Source organism: Neodiprion virginianus, chromosome 4 (genome assembly GCF_021901495.1).
Source record: "Neodiprion virginianus isolate iyNeoVirg1 chromosome 4, iyNeoVirg1.1, whole genome shotgun sequence".
Lineage (NCBI taxonomy): Eukaryota > Metazoa > Arthropoda > Insecta > Hymenoptera > Diprionidae > Neodiprion > Neodiprion virginianus.
This window is the reverse complement of record NC_060880.1, coordinates 10225387-10244012: the sequence shown is the minus strand read 5'-3', so window position 1 is coordinate 10244012 and position 18626 is coordinate 10225387. Positions and strand designations below refer to the sequence as shown.

Genomic DNA, 18626 nt, shown 5'->3' with positions numbered 1-18626 from the left:
ATCTTTTAGTTTATTCTAGTACCTGGCAGCCGTTCGGGCAAGCAATCGAAAATGTAAATACTTCCGACTGTGTTGACGAGGGCCAACTGAAAATTTCAAATTATTTAATCATTTTTTCATCCTATTACTCTATCTAATTTGATATTAACTTGGCCCTAACTATTATTTCATTCGAGTACTCATTATTTTCAATTTATGTTTTATGCGATGTGAATTCGGAAACGTCGCCGTAAAAGGATTCTATCTCAGCGACACATGAGAAGAAACGGCATCAATCTGGGAAGGCGTAAACTATCAAATATGATTATTCAACTTTTTTGAAATTTTGGGTCAGATTCTCTGGACAATTGGTCACTTTTATTTTTGTATTCATTAAAGTACGATTTACTCAAAACTATATTTCTTGATCTTCGAAACGCTCCCTGCGCATGTGTTTTGCCCTGAGTTTTAATTTGGCATGAACCTTCATGCATATGTTAAACACAAACCTGAGTATCGATCTTTTTATAGTGCGAAAGGAACATATGATTCCAGTTACTTGTAACCTTGAAAATCCTTAGAATTTGAGATATGAAGTTCTAGCTTCCGTTTCAAAGAGACTATTGTTCTGATCTGAAATTCCATAGTAAGATTTCTTCGTCTTATTATTAATGTCCTAAGTAAAACGTGCGAATATGAATATAATCCGAGCATTACTAATGCGCAGGGAGCATTTTGAAGTTTGATGTTTTTATAAATTCTAAGGCGTAACTTCTTTAATTTATAACGGATCTTTAACTTTAACTACCCATTTTTTCAGGCTCTTCGAGTACTTTCAGATAATTAAAACAGAATTGTAATTTGCGGAAAAATGTAAATGTTTTATATTACAGTAAAGTCCTCCCTTGAACTATTGGCTACATTTCTTATGCATGTTGTACTTATAGCATGTGTTCAGAAATACTAGAATAAACTTTACGTAACCTATAAGTAAGTACGAGTGGATTCGATAAATTAAGTTTCCTATTTTTAGGATTTAATCAAAAAGGAAAATAATAATTGAGCTGTTTTGGGCATAGCCGCCCGGCTCACGCTACGAGTTGAGAGACGAGGAGCGCATGTACAGGATAGAAATGTTACAGCCCATATCCTTTTTGTAATAATCTTATAGCGCCGGCTGCTTAATCTTCAAGTAAGATCTAATCGATCTAATAACGACCCTAGTAAATGTGGTAACGTTTCTACCCTTACATGTGTTACCCTCTGTCACTCTGGTACCGCTTTGCTCTGTCTTTTTAGTTGCTCTGATTAGACATCTTATCCAACATTGCTGTAGATAAAATAAAAATATCCACGAATTCCACGAATTGTGAGTACACTGCCGGCTTCAAAAAATTTGATTCGGCTGCAATTTCGGTGTGTTTTACTTCGTATTTTCAGTACCTCTTGTCGCAGGAAAAAAATATGGACCACTCTATTTTTTGTGGAAAAAAAAATCTGATATTTTCAAATTTTGAATCCATTTTTGAATAGATCGTCAATAACAGCCAAAAAGTACGCCTTTTTCAAAAACAAGTTTTTTTCAAGGTTCCGCAATCAAAAATAATATTTTGATAATTCTATTGAAAAGCTAGGAATTTTTGCATTAGGGCCCTAGATTTTCAGAGTGGGATGACCACGGAATGGGGTCTCAGCTTAATTTGTGTAAAACTTTCACACATCGTAGGATTGAACCAGCCGTATAGGAGGTGTTACCATAATATTTAGAAAAATTTGATTTGTGTCATTACGAATTTCTACAAATTGATTCATAATTATTATAGTTTTTTGCTCATCATATCGAAAATCAACATTTAGTTTGTTGTAATTACTTTTAGCATTTGAGCAAACTGACACAAATTTCAAGCAATTCTGCATGTAAATATTTTGATTGAATCGTGGGGTATGTTGGGATAGATAGAACGTTTCCTGAATAACTCGACACGTGTGATGTCTCTTGTGTCTCGCATCGAACTGTGTTTATTCTCCTGCTCCATAGTGCGTGGGGGGAGCAGCTCAGGTCCGGACATACTGTCTTACATACATCTCTTTACAGGTAAATTCTTGGTTCGAATTCTGACCGATGTTTGTTTTTTTTTCAATTACAATAAATCGATTTTGTTTTTGGCTCTTTTATTCTTTTATAAGTTTATTACAAAAAATAAAAACACCCCATTGGTCAAGAATTTCAACCAATTGAACATCATATAATGGTCTACAAGCCACATGCAACACGTAAGCAATAAAGAGGATCAAAACGTATCAGAAAAATTTTATGACTTTTTTTTCTTAAAGTGGGGAACTTCCATAAAATGAAGCTATTGATAATGAGTTGGCGCAAACCGAAAATACAGCTACAAGTTGTCCAACTCCCAATCCCATTGCTATTTTACCACCGACCAACAACCAGCACGCTCCTAATTTTTAGATCCTCAAACTGACATACTTATCAATAATGACAGAGGATCCAAAAACTTCTAATGCGAACTCCAAGCCAATTCCGAAATATATTGAAGGAGGAAACCCCTGTAAGCGTACGTTTTTCAAAGATTTTTTCACAGCGAAGTGGGATAGTTAATTGAATTAAAATAAAGCATATCTCAAAGTATACGATGTAAGGCAGGTGTATTGACAAATTTTTTGAGACTGAAATATTTTATAATGGCGGCGCCACAGCTGCTGCATATCGGTACCTTAGATATGCGCCGTGCAGCCTACAGGTCTCAAACCTCAACTAAAATCAAAAAATCTATTTTTTTTTTGTTGAAATACATCAACACGCTTTGCATCACGGAGAAAAAAAAATTAAATATTTTGGGTCATTTTGAAAAAAATCATCCATTTCTGCATAAACAATCGGTAAAATACAATATTTTTTTGTATTCTTTGGGAAAAATCGAACTTCATGCAATTTTCATATAAATCGATTGAAAATTCGCTGAGCTACATTGTGCGGCACGCGAATTTCACATATTGTAAAACCGACTGTACGACACGATAAATATGTGAAGTAAGGTTAGTGTACCCGTTGCTGACCCTGTTCCAATTATTGACCTTTTTTGGTTGTATCTGTATGAGCCTAAGTTCTAAAATTTACAAAAAATACATTTGTAGTGTCTAACCCTTTAGCAATTGATTTTAGCCATCGAAAAATTCACAATTTATTATTCACCGTTAATTTGTAACTATGGAAAATAAAAGGGTCAATAAATGGGTCTAAACGTGTCAATAACTGGTACATTTACCTTACGAACAGCATGCTGCCTCTCAATTGTTGACTTGGAGACGCTATATTTAAAAACATAACAATTACACGAGCACAAACTATTGCTTTTACTTGCCAGTAGTGATTTCTACTACCCAATTAGCGAGATTTTATTGCCAACGGACCGAAAGATAGATACAGCATTCTTGCGCGCATCGTTTACCTGCGCTTGGTACCGTTTGGAGCGTTGACACTTGTATCTCCTTGAAGCATCTATACGTTGAATTCCGATTTGAATACTTTAAGAGCATATTCTCCAAGTGTCAAACTAATTTTTCAAGTAAAATATATGTCGAAAAATTTCAAATTACACGAGTTTCCCCCCTTAAGTTAGGGCCATCGTTAAGCGACAGTGTGGAATTGCCAGGACCCATCTATAGAAGCGATTAATGAACAGATATTTTCTGATCCTTCAAAATGGACATTTATTACCGATCACAGAATTGGGCAGTTAATTGTTGAAAAAGCTCATGTACAAATGAAGGATTTCAATTATCTATCGAGAACGGTAGGCGATTCTCATCTGTTTCTTATACCCGGCAACAAAATAGCGTCGAAACAGTGACTCGGCCCTGGCTAATTTACGTTAGAGATAAAAATAGTATACATTGTTTCTGCTTTCTTCTGTTTTCAAAACATATCACGAGACAGTTGCCCACAAACGGTTCCTCTGATTGGATACATTTATCGCAAGATCTGACGTTGCTTTAAAAATCCGTGAAAAATTTTACAGAATTTGAAAGTTGGAAAGAATACGACTTTCGATTGCAATCTGAAAATACCGTTGATAAAGAACATGAGCGCATCGACAAATCGATCACTGGAGTAATTTTCTGCCCCGTACAATCAGTATTATACAATATCTAGCTACACAATCGCTTGCACGTGATGCTTTTTCGTTCTTATTCAGAAGCTGCACGGTTTTTTTTTCTAGTTGTCAACGTGTACATTTTTTTTTTAGTTCAACAAGTACGTGGTACTAAAAGAACATGAATTGTCACTAACTCTGAATGTTTTCAGTGATACGCATTGGGAAAATATAAGTATAATATATTTGTGGAAATAACGCTCGGTGAAAGTAGAGTTAATCTTTCGAACCAAGAGGCTCGGTACGTGACCCAATCCATGAGGAATTTCAAATTCATTTGTAGCGTGATTATCTGGTTTGATATTTCAAACAAAGTCTATGTCGCTTCAAAAATTATTACAAAGTCTACGATTAAATGTAATGGAATGCTGCATTGTCCTAGATAAAAACACAGATTTTCTCCAGCAGTGAGATTTTGAAAGCTTTTCTAAAATACTGGACAAAAAGAAAGGTTTAATATCCGATGTAGAGATAGAGCCGATATTTTCTCATGACAATATGGTTCGCGTTCAATATAAGAAACGTTCTTTCGAATACGAAATTCAAGATGAATGCGTAACAGATCGGAAGAAACAATTAAAAGTAGAATTCTTTTACCACGTTGTTGATACGGTAGTAGAATAGATGGAAGAGAGATTTTAGCAATTACAGGCACAACGTAATGATTCTACATTTTTGTAAGATATTCATCCTCGCAAATCAACAACAAACGAAGAAATTATGATGAGCTGTAAAGGTTTGCATGTTACATTAACGGATAAGGAGAACATGGATATTGATGGGTTGATCTGTATGACGAAATTATGAATCTGGCTACAATTTTGCTTCTGATCGATCATCAATTGAATTTTTAAGCTTCATTGCAAAAAAATGAGCTTTTGCCGATTGTACCCAACGTTGTAGTCGCCTTGCGGATATTGATAATTGTTAGATTCAGAAACTCCGAACTCAAGTATTGCTACTGCAACCATAATAACCATCGTATGAGTCAATATGACTTTGTTAAAACCTAACGCTAAAAATTGATAGAGTAAAACTTGTTATTCGTTACTAAATGTGTAGTTTAAATTAAAATGTTGTGTACAGAGAATGATTTCAACCACGCACAGCGATAGTTGCCACCACCCGAAATGACCGAATTCGCAGTTAGTGACGAGCTAAACGGGAAACCTGAACTAATCGAACATCTGATTTCGCACGCACGGACATATTGGACATCGCAAGGTTTGTGAATCCAATTTGAATCTGAATCGAGTAGCGAGTCGAAGATCTCTCGCACTGCTCATCTCGAAACGTAACAAAGAATCGATTCTACAGAAATCTATTTTATAAGAAAAATGTTTTACAGAATATAGTCTAGAGACTCGTTTCTACAGAAATATTTTTCTGCAGAAAATTTTCATGCGGAAATTTTTGTAGAGATTAGTTTTATAGTTTCACACATCCAACGCAATACCCGTTCGTCACAATACACATTCAGCACACACATAAATTCAACACAAATAATTTAAATTACATTAATTGATGTATAATGTAAATTAAATTAAATTAAATTAAATTAAATTAAATCAAATCAAAATATACGAAACTGATTTTTCTGTAGAATAAAACATGGAGGATTATTTCTGATGCGAGTCTCAAATTTCTTTCTGGAGAAAAATGTTTTATAGATATTCTGTAGAAAAATATTTCTGTAGAAATGAGTCTGTAGAACATATTTTGTAGAACATTTGCTCTGTAGAACTGAACCGCATTCGATTCTTTACATATATAATGAAGCTTGTGCGTTAATCCATTTTACGTACAATTGATGTGATTAATTTACAAATTCCTATGTTTGATTTGAATGAAAGATTCTTCGACAATATGCAAACGTTTACTATTTATAAAACTGATAAAAGATGTAAAGCGATATTTAATAACCTGACGTTTCATGAAATTCATACTTCCTAAAGAATGATTGAAACCCGTATAAAAAATCACCTCCTACATATAGTATCACAACAAATTTACCCATTTTTTCACCACGCCTTATGCATTTATTATAAACTCCATTTTATATTCAAACCGATGTCACACTACCTGTCTATGACTGATACGTAGGACAGAATGTTTACTCAGGAGATGAAATATTAAAATGAAATCATACACTCACCTCAGCAAGGCCATGTGACTGAAGTAGTAAACTGATGAGTTTCGTATCAGTTTGAAAGATCTTGTAGGTCATATGTAGTTGTTTTCCTGGTGGATCCTCTGGTGGTGTGGCTAACGCGGAGCACCTTTTTATGAAAACAAATGAAATATGCTGCTTAACAAAGTATACATAAAGAAAACGCCTGTTAATAATACGTTAATATTTGTTGTTTGTATTACAACATTCATTACAAAGTCATTATGGTGAAACATCAAGATCCTAAAAATACACACGTATGTTAATGAGGCAAAAGGAGAAGGCTGAGTTGAAGGGGGTCGAAGGAGGCTATTCTACAGTCCACAATATGTGTACATATTTTTATTACAAACTGTGATATTCATTAAAGCAAAACTTCGAAACTTTTTTCCATGTAATTGCTCTTTTTCCGCTTGATTCGCAAGTTTTTGCTCAACCCCTTGGTCCGAAATTTGTGGTGCTGTCGGCTATCAAAAAAGTTAGCAATGCCACCGTGATAAAAGGAGAACAGGTACATAGGAGTGAAAAAAACCATATTTTCCGGTTTTTTATTTACCCAAGTAATCCGAGGACCCTAATTTTGTTTGCTCACCGCCTTACCTTAAAAATCCACCCCTTCGGCGGAAAAAGAGATGACCAACCCAAAATTTAGTATTATCATATGACAACTTGAGCTGTATTTTATTCCTCGAAATTCATCATACACCGATGCCACAAATCGGATTTTTTCAGTCATCCCCGAACATGAAAAATCCACCCTTGCGACGATCGGAGAAAATAACGAAGAAGAAATTGCAATTATCGAAACACATAATGGACTGTGATTTTTGATCGACAATTCACATTCGTACGTCACAAGTCTGATTATTCTGCACACCCCCCTACCCAGCTGCGATCAAGTACAAGAATCCATGTAAGTTGGTGGTTTTTGAAAAAAGACCGTGACTCGATTTTTCTGCTGCACCATTCACATTCGTAAACCCCAAGTGTGGTATATACTTGATAGGTAGCAGAATTACATTTCATGTTACCCGACGAAGCATAGCTCTGATTATTCGCAAGGATGGAACATAAAATATCTTTGTTAAACGCCAGACGCGGCATGCGCCAACTAAATTAAGAAGTAGAGATGCGGTAACGATATCAGAACTCAACAGAAGGCAGCTGGTTAGTTCGCATACACTAACTTAAGGTCACAGAGGTTGGTCGTTATATTTTTTTTTACCAACAATCAAATACTTTAGCGGAAAGTTCTAGAGTTGGTTCTTTCGGGACCGTCATTTCCCTTGCTAGTTTTAGTAAGTATTGGGGATTTAAGGGAGCTTTCCAGTGTGACAGCCCGAAAAATCGCTGTTTTTCGCGATTTTTTTTTTTAAAGAAAAAATAATCTAATCGGTCTGGTTTTTTTTTGTATATTAATTGGGTATTGAAGAATACTAAACAATTTTTTAAAGATCGATTTATTTATTAATTAATATCTATAAAAATGATGAAAGAATTGTTGCAGAAAATGCACTTGGATGTGGTGTCCACGTTGGGGGTCACAATTTTGATCTGAAACAAAAAACACAAAAAGATTATTGATCGGTATATAATTGGCTTTCGTGCTATGGAGGCTTTTTTCTTTTTTTTTTTTTTTTTTTGCAAAAATGGCGCCGGTTTGAACAAAAAGTATCGATTTTAGCATTTTTTTTGGCAGTTTTTTTTACAAAAAAATAGGAAGATGTCAAAAAAAAAAAAAAGCTTCCATAGCACGATAAACAATGACGTTAAGAATATTGTGTAAAAAATTCAACTCGATAGCTTTAAAACTGTGCCCTCCAAGTTGGACACCGTTTTGAAAAATGCTGTTTCGAGAAAAACGCGTTCAAAGTTTCAAGTGAGGAAATTTTAGGTAAATCGTTTACTTACGGTCAATCAGCGATGCCAGGTCCGTACAATATCCCTTCTGCTTCTTCGAAAAGATCGTGCTCAATGGATTGTTCAGTCCGACGAGCTGTCCTCGCCTCTTTGCTATCCAGGGACGCCTGGCGGTTTGCTTGGATGATGCGCGCATTCTTGTACTTAGCGGCGAAATGTGCGGCGCTCGGCCCTATCGTGCATCCCATCGTCTTCAAAATTTTTAAAATTGAGTCGTAACCTTCATTGAAGGTGCACACAGCACACTGCGTAGCGATTTCTACTATCTGCTTGCCGCAGAATACGTGCTTTGGGGCTAGTTGTCACACACAGTGATTGATTGATTTTCAAGAATTTAGCACGCCATTCGCTTTTTTTTTGAAAATTGAGTGCGACAAAAAAATAAGGCGCGCGACTAATTTACGGCTAATTAACGGCAAATTATGCAATAGTCCGAATTCACATTTTCGACAATTGGCGAGCCAAGTTCATGTACGTGCAGGTAGGAACGAGACAATAGAAATAACAGTCGCACGGGCAGACGGCCGACGCGGCAGCTGTAGCGCTCCGTTGCCTTCTTCCAAAAAATGCTGTACAGTAACCGAAATAATCTGAATTTCGGCATGAAAATTTCAGGGAATATTCGGAAGAGTGTATACTATTCGATAAAGCAAAAAAAAAAAAATCGATTTTTTGAAAATTTCACACTGGAAAGCTCCCTTAAGGTCAACGCCCACCGTTGCGGAACAACCCGGATCCGCTAGGAACGGAAAGGCACCCGCCCGACGCCACACCGTACGGAATTTGCAGTGCAACGTAGTGATAAGACCGTTGGGCGCAAGACAATATAGTTCGTTCCGCTATAACTCACTTATATGAGACCGAAGATTTCTTCGATTACTATTCAAAGCTAGTCCCAATAATTAAAGATGAACCGAACTTAGTCCCAGGTCCGTGCAACTCTTTCGTTTCGGGTGAATCATCAGTCCAGTTGTACTAGCTGGAGCCAAGTGGCCAAAATTACATTCGAAAGTCAAAAACAAAAATAATTTTAAGATTCTCTCAATTGATTCGAGTCGAGGCTAATGAGCAACAAATTCTGAGCTTAGGTCGAGTTTACTGCGACTCTTCCTTCACGCGTAATTCAGCGAGGTAACGCTAACTCATTATAAAGATAGCGTAGCATTCGAGTTTTTTTAAATGACAAAAACGGCAAAGTATAACTGTCACGACTAATTCGTGGTTAAATAGTGACAAATTAACAAATACTTCAAATTTGTATAGTTTTAATTGGTAGCGTTGAATTAAGTGTTCCATGTTCGGGGGGTTGGCTACATGCAAAATAAAGCACATGCCCACTTTTTAATTGCTTTAACAGAACGAAATAATTTTATTTATGATACATTCGGTTGTGCATTGTGAGAGAGTCAGACGCGTGGCGTGCGTAGCTGGTAACTGACGAGCTCGAGACGCAAGCCATCAAGAGAAAAAGACAAAGAAACCAAAACAAAGGGGAAGCGGTCAATTGTCGCTGCTGTCCGTAGAATTGTTTACACTCTCTCCCTGTAAGAGCGCGCTGCACGCAAATTTAAAGAGAAAACACGAACATACCGGCCGCCTTGAAAAGAACAATTTTACAACAAAAAAAAAAAATAGAAATAAGATTATAATAAATGAAATGCGTTAGACTCGATACAATATCAATTATTTATCAACAAAGCATTCGTGGTCCAACGGAAGAGGACACAACCGAGTCGCAGGACTCTTGTATATTTCTCTCGTGGTCTTTACTGTAGCCGTACGGACGACGCCATCCGAGCCAGGATACACGGCCTCGACTCGCGCAAGAGGCCAACATAAAGGCGGAACGTTGTCCTCGCGAACGATTACCAAATCACCAGGGTTTAGTGATGGTGCATCAGTTTTCCATTTCGTACGTTGCTGCAACTCATTGAGATAGTCGATAGACCACCTTTTCCAAAAGTGTTGCTTGATTTTTTCAACACGCTGCCATCGGGATAGCCGATTTTCTTTGGTATCGAGCAATGTAGGCTCCGAAAACGATGCGAAATTGTCTCAATCAGGAAGTGAGCGGGACTTAGATACGAGTGGTCATTAGGATCGCTTGATAATGGGATAAAGGGTCGTGAATTTAGCACTGCCTCGATTTGAGCCAAAACGGTCTGAAATTCGACAGATACAAGAGACGCAGTCCCGGCTACCCTCTTAAGGTGAAATTTCATGGCTTTGACAGCGGCCTCCCACAAACCACCAAAATGTGGGGCTTGTGGAGGAATGAGATGCCACGTTATTCCATTCTGTGCAGAAAAACCTGCCACACTGTCGCGATTCACTCCGCTGAGAAACGCTTTTTGCAATTCCTTCAATTCTCTTGCCGCTCCCACGAAGTTCGTCCCATTATCGGTGTAAATTTCGGACGGGAGTCCTCGTCGTGAAACGAATCTTTTGAGTACGTTTAAAAATGATTCGGTCGATAGATCGAGCACTAACTCGAGGTGAATTGCCTTGCAGGAGAAGCACACAAACACGGCTACGTAGGCCTTCAACTGTTTCGAATTGCGTTTCCTCGATTCTCGTACCATGAAGGGCCCACAGTAATCGATGCCGCAATGAACGAATGGCCTCGCAGGAGATATTCTTGATGCGGTAAGATCTCCCATAATCGTCTGTCTCGTGATAGGGGCGTTACGAAAACAATTGACGCAACTTTGTGTGACCTGTCGTACCGCGTTTCCTCCTGAAATCAGCCAGAAACGCTGACGTAAGGATGCCGCCGTCGCTTGAGGTTCAGCGTGGAGTAATCTTTGATGCTCGTGTACTATTACCATCTTCGTGAATTTGTGCTTTGAAGGAAATACGATGGGGTGCTTTGTCGAGTACGGCAACTGAGAATGAGATAGGCGACCTCCAACTCGAATAACACCATATGAGTCGAGAAAAGGCGATAAGCCAACTAACTTGCTGTTGCGAGCTATAAGTTCATTTTTTTCTAGCGCCTTTAATTCGAGAGAAAACGAATAGCCTTAGACGATCTTCGCAAATCGAATATTGGCCTGATTCAACTCTTGAGCGGTGAGAGGACCAACCCGTCGATCTGGTTTGTCCCTTTTCGTATTGTAAACAAAACGTGGAATGTCAGCCACCGATCGGATTAGTTTGGTCAGAGTCGAAATCGATTAGAAAATGCTCCAACCACGTGGCATGTTCGTCGCAACCAAAGACGTTTTGCGAGCCTCAAGGAGTTCCTCGAGACTAGATGTGACGGATGAACTTGCGTCCCAATCCATTACCTCAGCATTAAGCCATTGTAGCCCATTCCACTAAAGCTGCGATTGAATTGGCTGGGAGGGCGTGATTCCTCGGGAAATCGCGTGGGCAGGATTCTCTTTGGTGCTTACATGTTTCCAAGATAATGGGTCTGTCAATTCTTGGATTTGACCTACAGGATTTGACACAAAGGTGTTCTAACGTTTAGCATCCGCCTTTATCCAGCACAATGTGGTCATGGAATCGGACCAATGATAAATTCCGTCGAATTTGATGCCGATCGATTGCTTTATCCTGTGAGTCATTCGCGCGAGAAGAAGTACCGCGCAGAGTTCCAGTCTTGGCAGAGTGATCGTTTTGGCCGGAGCGACTCGAGATTTAGCACAAAGCAGGCGTATTTTTCGCTGACCGTCCTTACTCGTTGTTTTGATATATACCACCGCCCCGTACGCTTCCATACTCGCGTCGCAAAATCCGTGCATCTCGGTAAGACTTAATTCCGCGTGTTCGATAACCTTTCTCGGAATTCTCAGCGTGTTTAGAAGTCCCAATTGAGCTTCATAGGCACGCCATTTAGTCTCAACATTCAAACGTACCGTCTCATCTCAATCTATCTTCAGCAGCCAAAGTCTCTGCATAAGGTTTTTTGCCGTTACGATGACTGGCCCGAGTAACCCCAGAGGATCTAAGATCCGAGCAATGTTTGAGAGGATGGTTCTTTTTGTCACGGTTTTTTCGGGAATCGCTTGTTTTACCTCATACTGCAAGGTATCAAAGGCCGAATGCCACTGTAGTCCTAATACAGATGAATGCTCATTTTTGTCAAGCTTCAAAACGGGATCGGATGACAATGAATCCGGAAGATTTTCGAGTAATTCCTCAGTGTTCGATGCCCATTTTCTTATTCGAAATCCGACTTTGGCTAGCGTGGCTATTACTTCATCTCTGATCATGGTGGCTCGATCCAAGTCGTTGGCCCCTGTCAATGAATCGTCAACATAGAAGTTTGACAGCACGGTCGTTGTTCCCACTAGCAAGATCGTTCGCTCGAAACGAGCTACTTCCTGTAAGGCTCGTATAATGGCCAAGAATGACGTTGAAACGGTACCGTATGTGACTGTCTCGAGCTCAATTGCCTTGACCTCTTCACAAGGATCTGTTTTCCATAAAATACGCTGATGCTACGTCTGAGAATTGTCGACGCGAACTTGCCGGTACATCTTCTCTAAATCTGATGTCAGCACATACTGCCAACTACGGAATCGAAGAATAATGTCCAGAAGATCTTGCTGCAGAGTTGGGCCAACCATGAGCGTATCATTAAATGAAATCACTGTCGAAGTTTTGCACGATGCATCAAAAACTATGCGAAGGTTTGTGGTCACACTCGTTTCCTTCACGACTGGATGATGAGGTATGTAATATCCTGCTGGCAAAGAATCATGATGCTCGATCAATTTCATATGACCCAGTCGTTGGTATTCGTCAAGAAACTAAACGTATTGGTCTCGCAACTCTGAGTTTTTCTTCAACTTTCGCTCTAGAGCGTAGAATCGTCGCAATGCTGTATTTTTGGACTCACCAAGTTGTTCGATTAACTCCTCCTTGAAAAGAAGTTACACGACGAATCAACCGTCGTTGTCTCTTCGATAAGTTCGAGCGAAATGAAGATCGCATTGCATCTCATTGTCCGTGAGATTGACGATTTCTGGACCTTGCTCAACATCCCAAAACCTCGTGAGACGCGTATCGAGTTGTTGATTTGTGATAAGGTTACAAAATGTTAGAGCTTGAGTCTGAGTCGTCGTTTCAGCTGATCCACCCAATACCCAGCCAAATAGTGTCTTTTGGAGAACTGGATGCTCGGCAGTGGCCTTGATTTGTCCAACGCATAAACTTTCCCAAAAAACGGTTGCCCCGATGAGCACGTTGATGTTACCTGATACATGAAAATTTGTGTCGGCAAGTCTCAAATTTTGCGGAATGTTCATCTGTGATTTTTGAAACGATGTCAATGAAAGCTTGTCAGTTATTCGCTTTAAAACGAGACAATCTACATTTTTTTGGAAAGAGTAGTGTCTCGAAACTAGTGAGACCTTCACGATGTCTCGAGCGAGACTCATCAGCTGATTTACTCCTACAATCGGAGCATTTGTTGCGTGGAGTGGAAGTCGCAACTTCCTTGCCAAAGCTTCTATTATCAAATTGGACTGAGAGCCAGGATCAAGGAGAGCCCGGCATGAGAATAATTTTCCATCAACATCCAATAACTGAATGATCGCTGTCGACAACCAAACTTGGGAACTATCATAATCGCGCAATGCATGAATGACCGCGGAAACGTGCGATACAGGTTCCACCTGCTTATCGCTTTTTTGGGAATCGTCTTGAGCGTTCGATGGCGAAGTGAAATGCAACAGCGTATTGTGCCGTTTGCCGCAATTTTTGCACCCACGAGCTGTGCAATCCTTCTTCTGATGCAAGGTAGATCGCATGCAATTTAGGCATAATTTGCAATCCCTAATTGCGTTCGCTCTATCAGGAGGAGCCATCTTGGGTAAAGTTTCGCACATGTACACGAAGTGATCACCCTTGCAAATGGGACATTTGTTTTTCTGCGTTGCAACATTCGAGGAAGTTGGTTTCGACTGGTGTTGCTTATTTCCGATCGGAGGATTGGACATAGCAGTTTTTTTTTTGTATGTTATTTCCAGCGTGTGACACCTGTGTTCCAAAAAATCCGTCAATTTCTTAAGATTCGGGATCTCGTGACCCGTTAGCTTGTTTTCCCACTCTCGATTCGTGGTTGCGTCAAGTTTGCTTGTGAGTAGATAAACGAGTAGCTCGTCCCACTGATCTGTGGAACGACCAAGCGACCTCAAAGCGCGTTTGTGTTTCAAAACCCCGTCGAGAAGCAATCGCAAAGACGAGAAACTTTCTTTCGATATCGCGGGCACATCAAAAATAGCCTTTATATGCTTTTGAACGATTAGTCGTTTGTTGTCGTACCGTTGCCGAAGCATCTGCCAAGCCTCGGCATAATTGTCCGCTGAAACCTCGAGTGCCTGTATGACCTCAGCGGCCTCACCTTGGAGCGAAGATCTCAAGTAATGAAACTTTTGAATATTCGGATTAAATTCCACGTTATGTATAAGAGAATTGAAAGTATCGTGAAATGGATACCATTGTTCGTACCCACCCGCAAACGTCAGCAATTCAATTTTTGCGATGCAAGTTTACTCCGTCATTCACAAAGATATCGAACTTCTATTCGAAGCATTTTGAAGGTGAAGGAGCAATCTGTACCGTGTATTTTTCCGAACTTCAAATTTTTTTTCAGAGTCGTAAAAAACAGCACTGAAAGTGAGCAAAGTTCCCGTTGTAATAAAAAAAGAACAAATTTTTTTTCACAATTCTACGAAATACACGACACAGATACATCCTTCTCCTTTAATTTAGGAATAAGAGCAATAAAATCGAACTTGAGAGTTGCGAGAAAAGTTGTACGAGCTAAAACATGAAACAGCGGATTTTCGCCGCGAAAAGCAATTGCTTTCTAGCGCCATCTCTGGCTTAGGCCGCCCGTTGCATGAACTAACGACCGTAGCAGCAGTTTGCATTTAACACGTGCAAACCCGAGAGGTTGAGGTGAATAGAATGGCATCAAGTTTGCTTACATAGACTTGATTGTTTTTATTTTCAGACCGACTAACTAACATGCAAGTTTTATTAATTCAGAACACCGTATTTTCCTAACAATCTCTTCGCATTATTATTTACCGTCCCTCTCTCAATGTTTATTTTGTCGACCTATTCTTCCGAAAATTGTTTTCCATCTTTCGTCCACTCACGATTACAAACTTACCGATGACTTTTACCGCACACTGATCTACCTAACTCACTATTTAATTGTGATATTTGAAATCACGTGCCAAGGTCAATGCACAATACACTAATTAATTGAAAACATGACGTGCTATGGAAGACATTGTTGCAGCGTAAAGTTGCAAGGCCAGCCACGTTCGGTACGCTACATTTAAGTTTCGAAATGAACCAATTATTCAGCTCCATGAAACCTAAGACTTGACTCCAGCAGTGATTCAGCTTTATCAGTTTTGAGAATTGGAAAAAAACATTCAAAGAGCTATTGCTGTCCTTTTCGAACAGGCGTGATACTGTTTTATTCTCCAATAGCAATATATTTCCGCCTGAAATATCGTAAATTTGACTCGCAGGTGGCGGATGGAAAAAAATTTATTATTCTTATGTATACTACAATTACGAGAAAAAATGAAACATTTCCTATTGCGAAATATTACTCTCATATGCCCCGCGATTACCTAACAAATAGGTTTTACAAAGCTGAAATAACCTACATTTTTCGACCATTTCTGAAGAAAAATTTGTAAATAGAAGTAAAACATTTATCTGAAACAACACCCATCTGGGGGTCAGGACTCAAATCAGACCGGCTCCAATATTTTGTACATACTTGTCAATCGGTTACATAATATATGGTCGATGTGGTATTGCTGCGAGCCAATGATCGACGAAGAATTGGTCGCGGAAGACACGCCAACCGAAGACACGATAACAGATAATGTTATCGAGTTTGACAAGGTCAGATCTCCAAGAGAATTCGTCGAAGTCGATCTGTTTTGCTCGGAGGTAATACCCAACTCTCCGATTTCTATAACGGCAGCCGATAAGCAGACGACAGTTGTAGGTACAAGCACATCCAAGTGTTTCGCCCACAACCGACAGTAATGAGGTAGAAGACCATGAGTTGCAATTTGAAAGGATAGTGGATCAATCCAAGATCGAATCAAGTCCTCCATTCGAGTTGGCCGGCAGAAGAATAGTGGATATAAATCACTTCGTGAGCAGTATCAAAAAATTAGCTTTTCATCCACCTTATGATTGTACGTTTGCTAACATGGAACCTATATTCGAAAGCCGGACAGGAATCATCTCGACTATCACCTTCAAATGTAAATTTTGTAATAAGATCGAATCAATAGACTCAGAAGAAAGTAAATCAGATTCCTCATCTTGAAACTCAGCCATAGTATCATGAATTGTGTCCACAGGTTGTGGTTTTTCTCAACTCAAGGAAATTAGCGCTGCTGTAGATATGCCTTGCATGGCTGAGAAAACATGGAATAAATTTCACGAAATTGTCAGTGATACCTATCATGACATTGCTCGGGAAGAGATGATCAAGGCTGGGAAGGAAGAGGCGAGATTGGCCCGTGAGGCAAGTGACGTTGACGAAGACGGGCAACCTTGCGTAGCGGTTGTTGCGGATGGGTCTTGGGCCAAACGGTCTTACCGTACAAAATATGATTCTCTTTCGGGTCTAGCAGCAATAGTAGGGTATAGAACGAAGAAAGTTTTCTTTTCGGCGTTCAAAACAAGTATTTTTCCATTAGTAATAGGTCGAAACAAGGGAAGTCAAAATCAGTCGTGGATCATCAGTGCGCCAAAAACTGGGGGGTCTAGTACCGCGATGGAATCTGACATAAAAGTAAAGGGATTCAAATGTAGCTTAGAAATGCACGGCCTAAAATATAACAAATTAATAGGAGATAGTAGCGTCCACCAGAAGCTTATCGATGCAATGCCGAATAGACCGGAGGCACTAGTCATAAAAATTAAATGCCGCAACCATGTGCTCCGAAACTATGGTACTCGACTGCGAGATCTCTGTGTCAACCGTAAGGTCGGTACAGTGATTCTGTGAAATTCTTTGCGCAAAAACTTGAAATGCCTAAGTTATGCAGTAACTTCTGCTATTCGTCACCGAAAAGCAAAAATTAATAAGCCGCGATACGTTCGGGTCGAGGAATTGCGTAAAGATATAAAAAACGATCCGAATCACGTTTTCAGGGACCATCGGTTGTGTAAAAACCGTGGTTATTTCTACGACGGTAATCCGAAGCCGGGTGAAATAAACCATGTGCAGGATACGAAAGCGACTGGTATCTTCCAAGAGATCCTTTCGGCAATGAATCGACTCACTGAGCATGTCTCTAGCCTGATATGGGACGTCGACAACAACATGGCTGAGTTGTACAGCGCACATGTTGCTCAGGCTATAGGGGGCAAACCTGTCAATTTTACCCTTCGGGGATCATATCAAGTAAGATACGAATGTGCCGTAGTGAGGATGAATGCTGGTGGACAGTTCCATGCGATACTCAGTCAGAAATTAGGAACGGGTGGGCTGGGGAAGTTCACCGTCAAGTACTACACAAATAAATCGCGATCTCTTCACTCTAGAAAACCAGCTTTCAAATCGAAATCAAAATCTTTCGTCGCCCAGTCCGCTGACACCGACTACGGTTTGGACGCTGCATGTCCGTCGCAACCAGACATGTCCGAAGAGAAATTGGCTGCCGCTATTAAGGATTTCGTGCAAGCCTTGTATTCGGTGGATACACTGGTAATCGAACGTTAAACTAGAGGACAAAGCACGTCTGACGAATGGTACGATGAGCGTAGAAAGTGGTTGACTGCCTCGATATTTGGTGAAATTTTCAAACGACAGCCACAAACATCTTGCGTCAAATTAGTTGAACGACTTCGTTATACCGATTTCCATAGTAACGCGAATACAAGGTGGGGTATCGAAAAGGAACCTTTGGCGATCAGTCAGTTTGCTTCGGAATATGAAGTTATTTTATTTATTGACGCACCATTACTTTTGATTATATTTTGTACCATAGATTTTGCTGATTTTTCAATACGCCTTATCTATCAATTTCTAATATACTCCTGCATGTCTAACTCAATTTTTTTGATATACTCATTTTCTTTTGAATATCTATCGATGTATGTAAAACTTTTAATTTTTCCTGACATAGTTGGGAGGTTGGGACGGGATAAGGTGGGTCTCTTCATCGCAGCGACCTCCACGTGGTGAAACCTGGGCAATAGATGGCTATGTATTTACACTATTTAGTCATGAATTAGCTAGCTGCTGTTTCGGGTAATTTCTCTTGCAATATTTTTCACTTTACTGCAACGAGTTATGCAATAGACCTCTTGAAAACACGAAGATTATTCAATGATTTCTGTAACCTATTATTATTTGCATAAGCAATAAATATTTGAAA

The 18626-nt window shown here is 39.5% G+C and overlaps 1 protein-coding gene across 4 annotated transcripts in view; it reads right to left on the bottom strand.

Moving 5' to 3' along the window:
• LOC124303326 (tubulin polyglutamylase TTLL5) overlaps nt 1-18626 on the bottom strand; it is a 282756-nt gene that overhangs the window by 186076 nt on the left and 78054 nt on the right. For all 4 annotated transcript variants that reach the window (XM_046760409.1, XM_046760407.1, XM_046760408.1 and 1 more), the window contains exon 4: nt 6307-6430. In XM_046760409.1, the coding sequence (XP_046616365.1) occupies nt 6307-6430 (124 nt within the window). The remainder of the gene's footprint in view (nt 1-6306; nt 6431-18626) is intronic.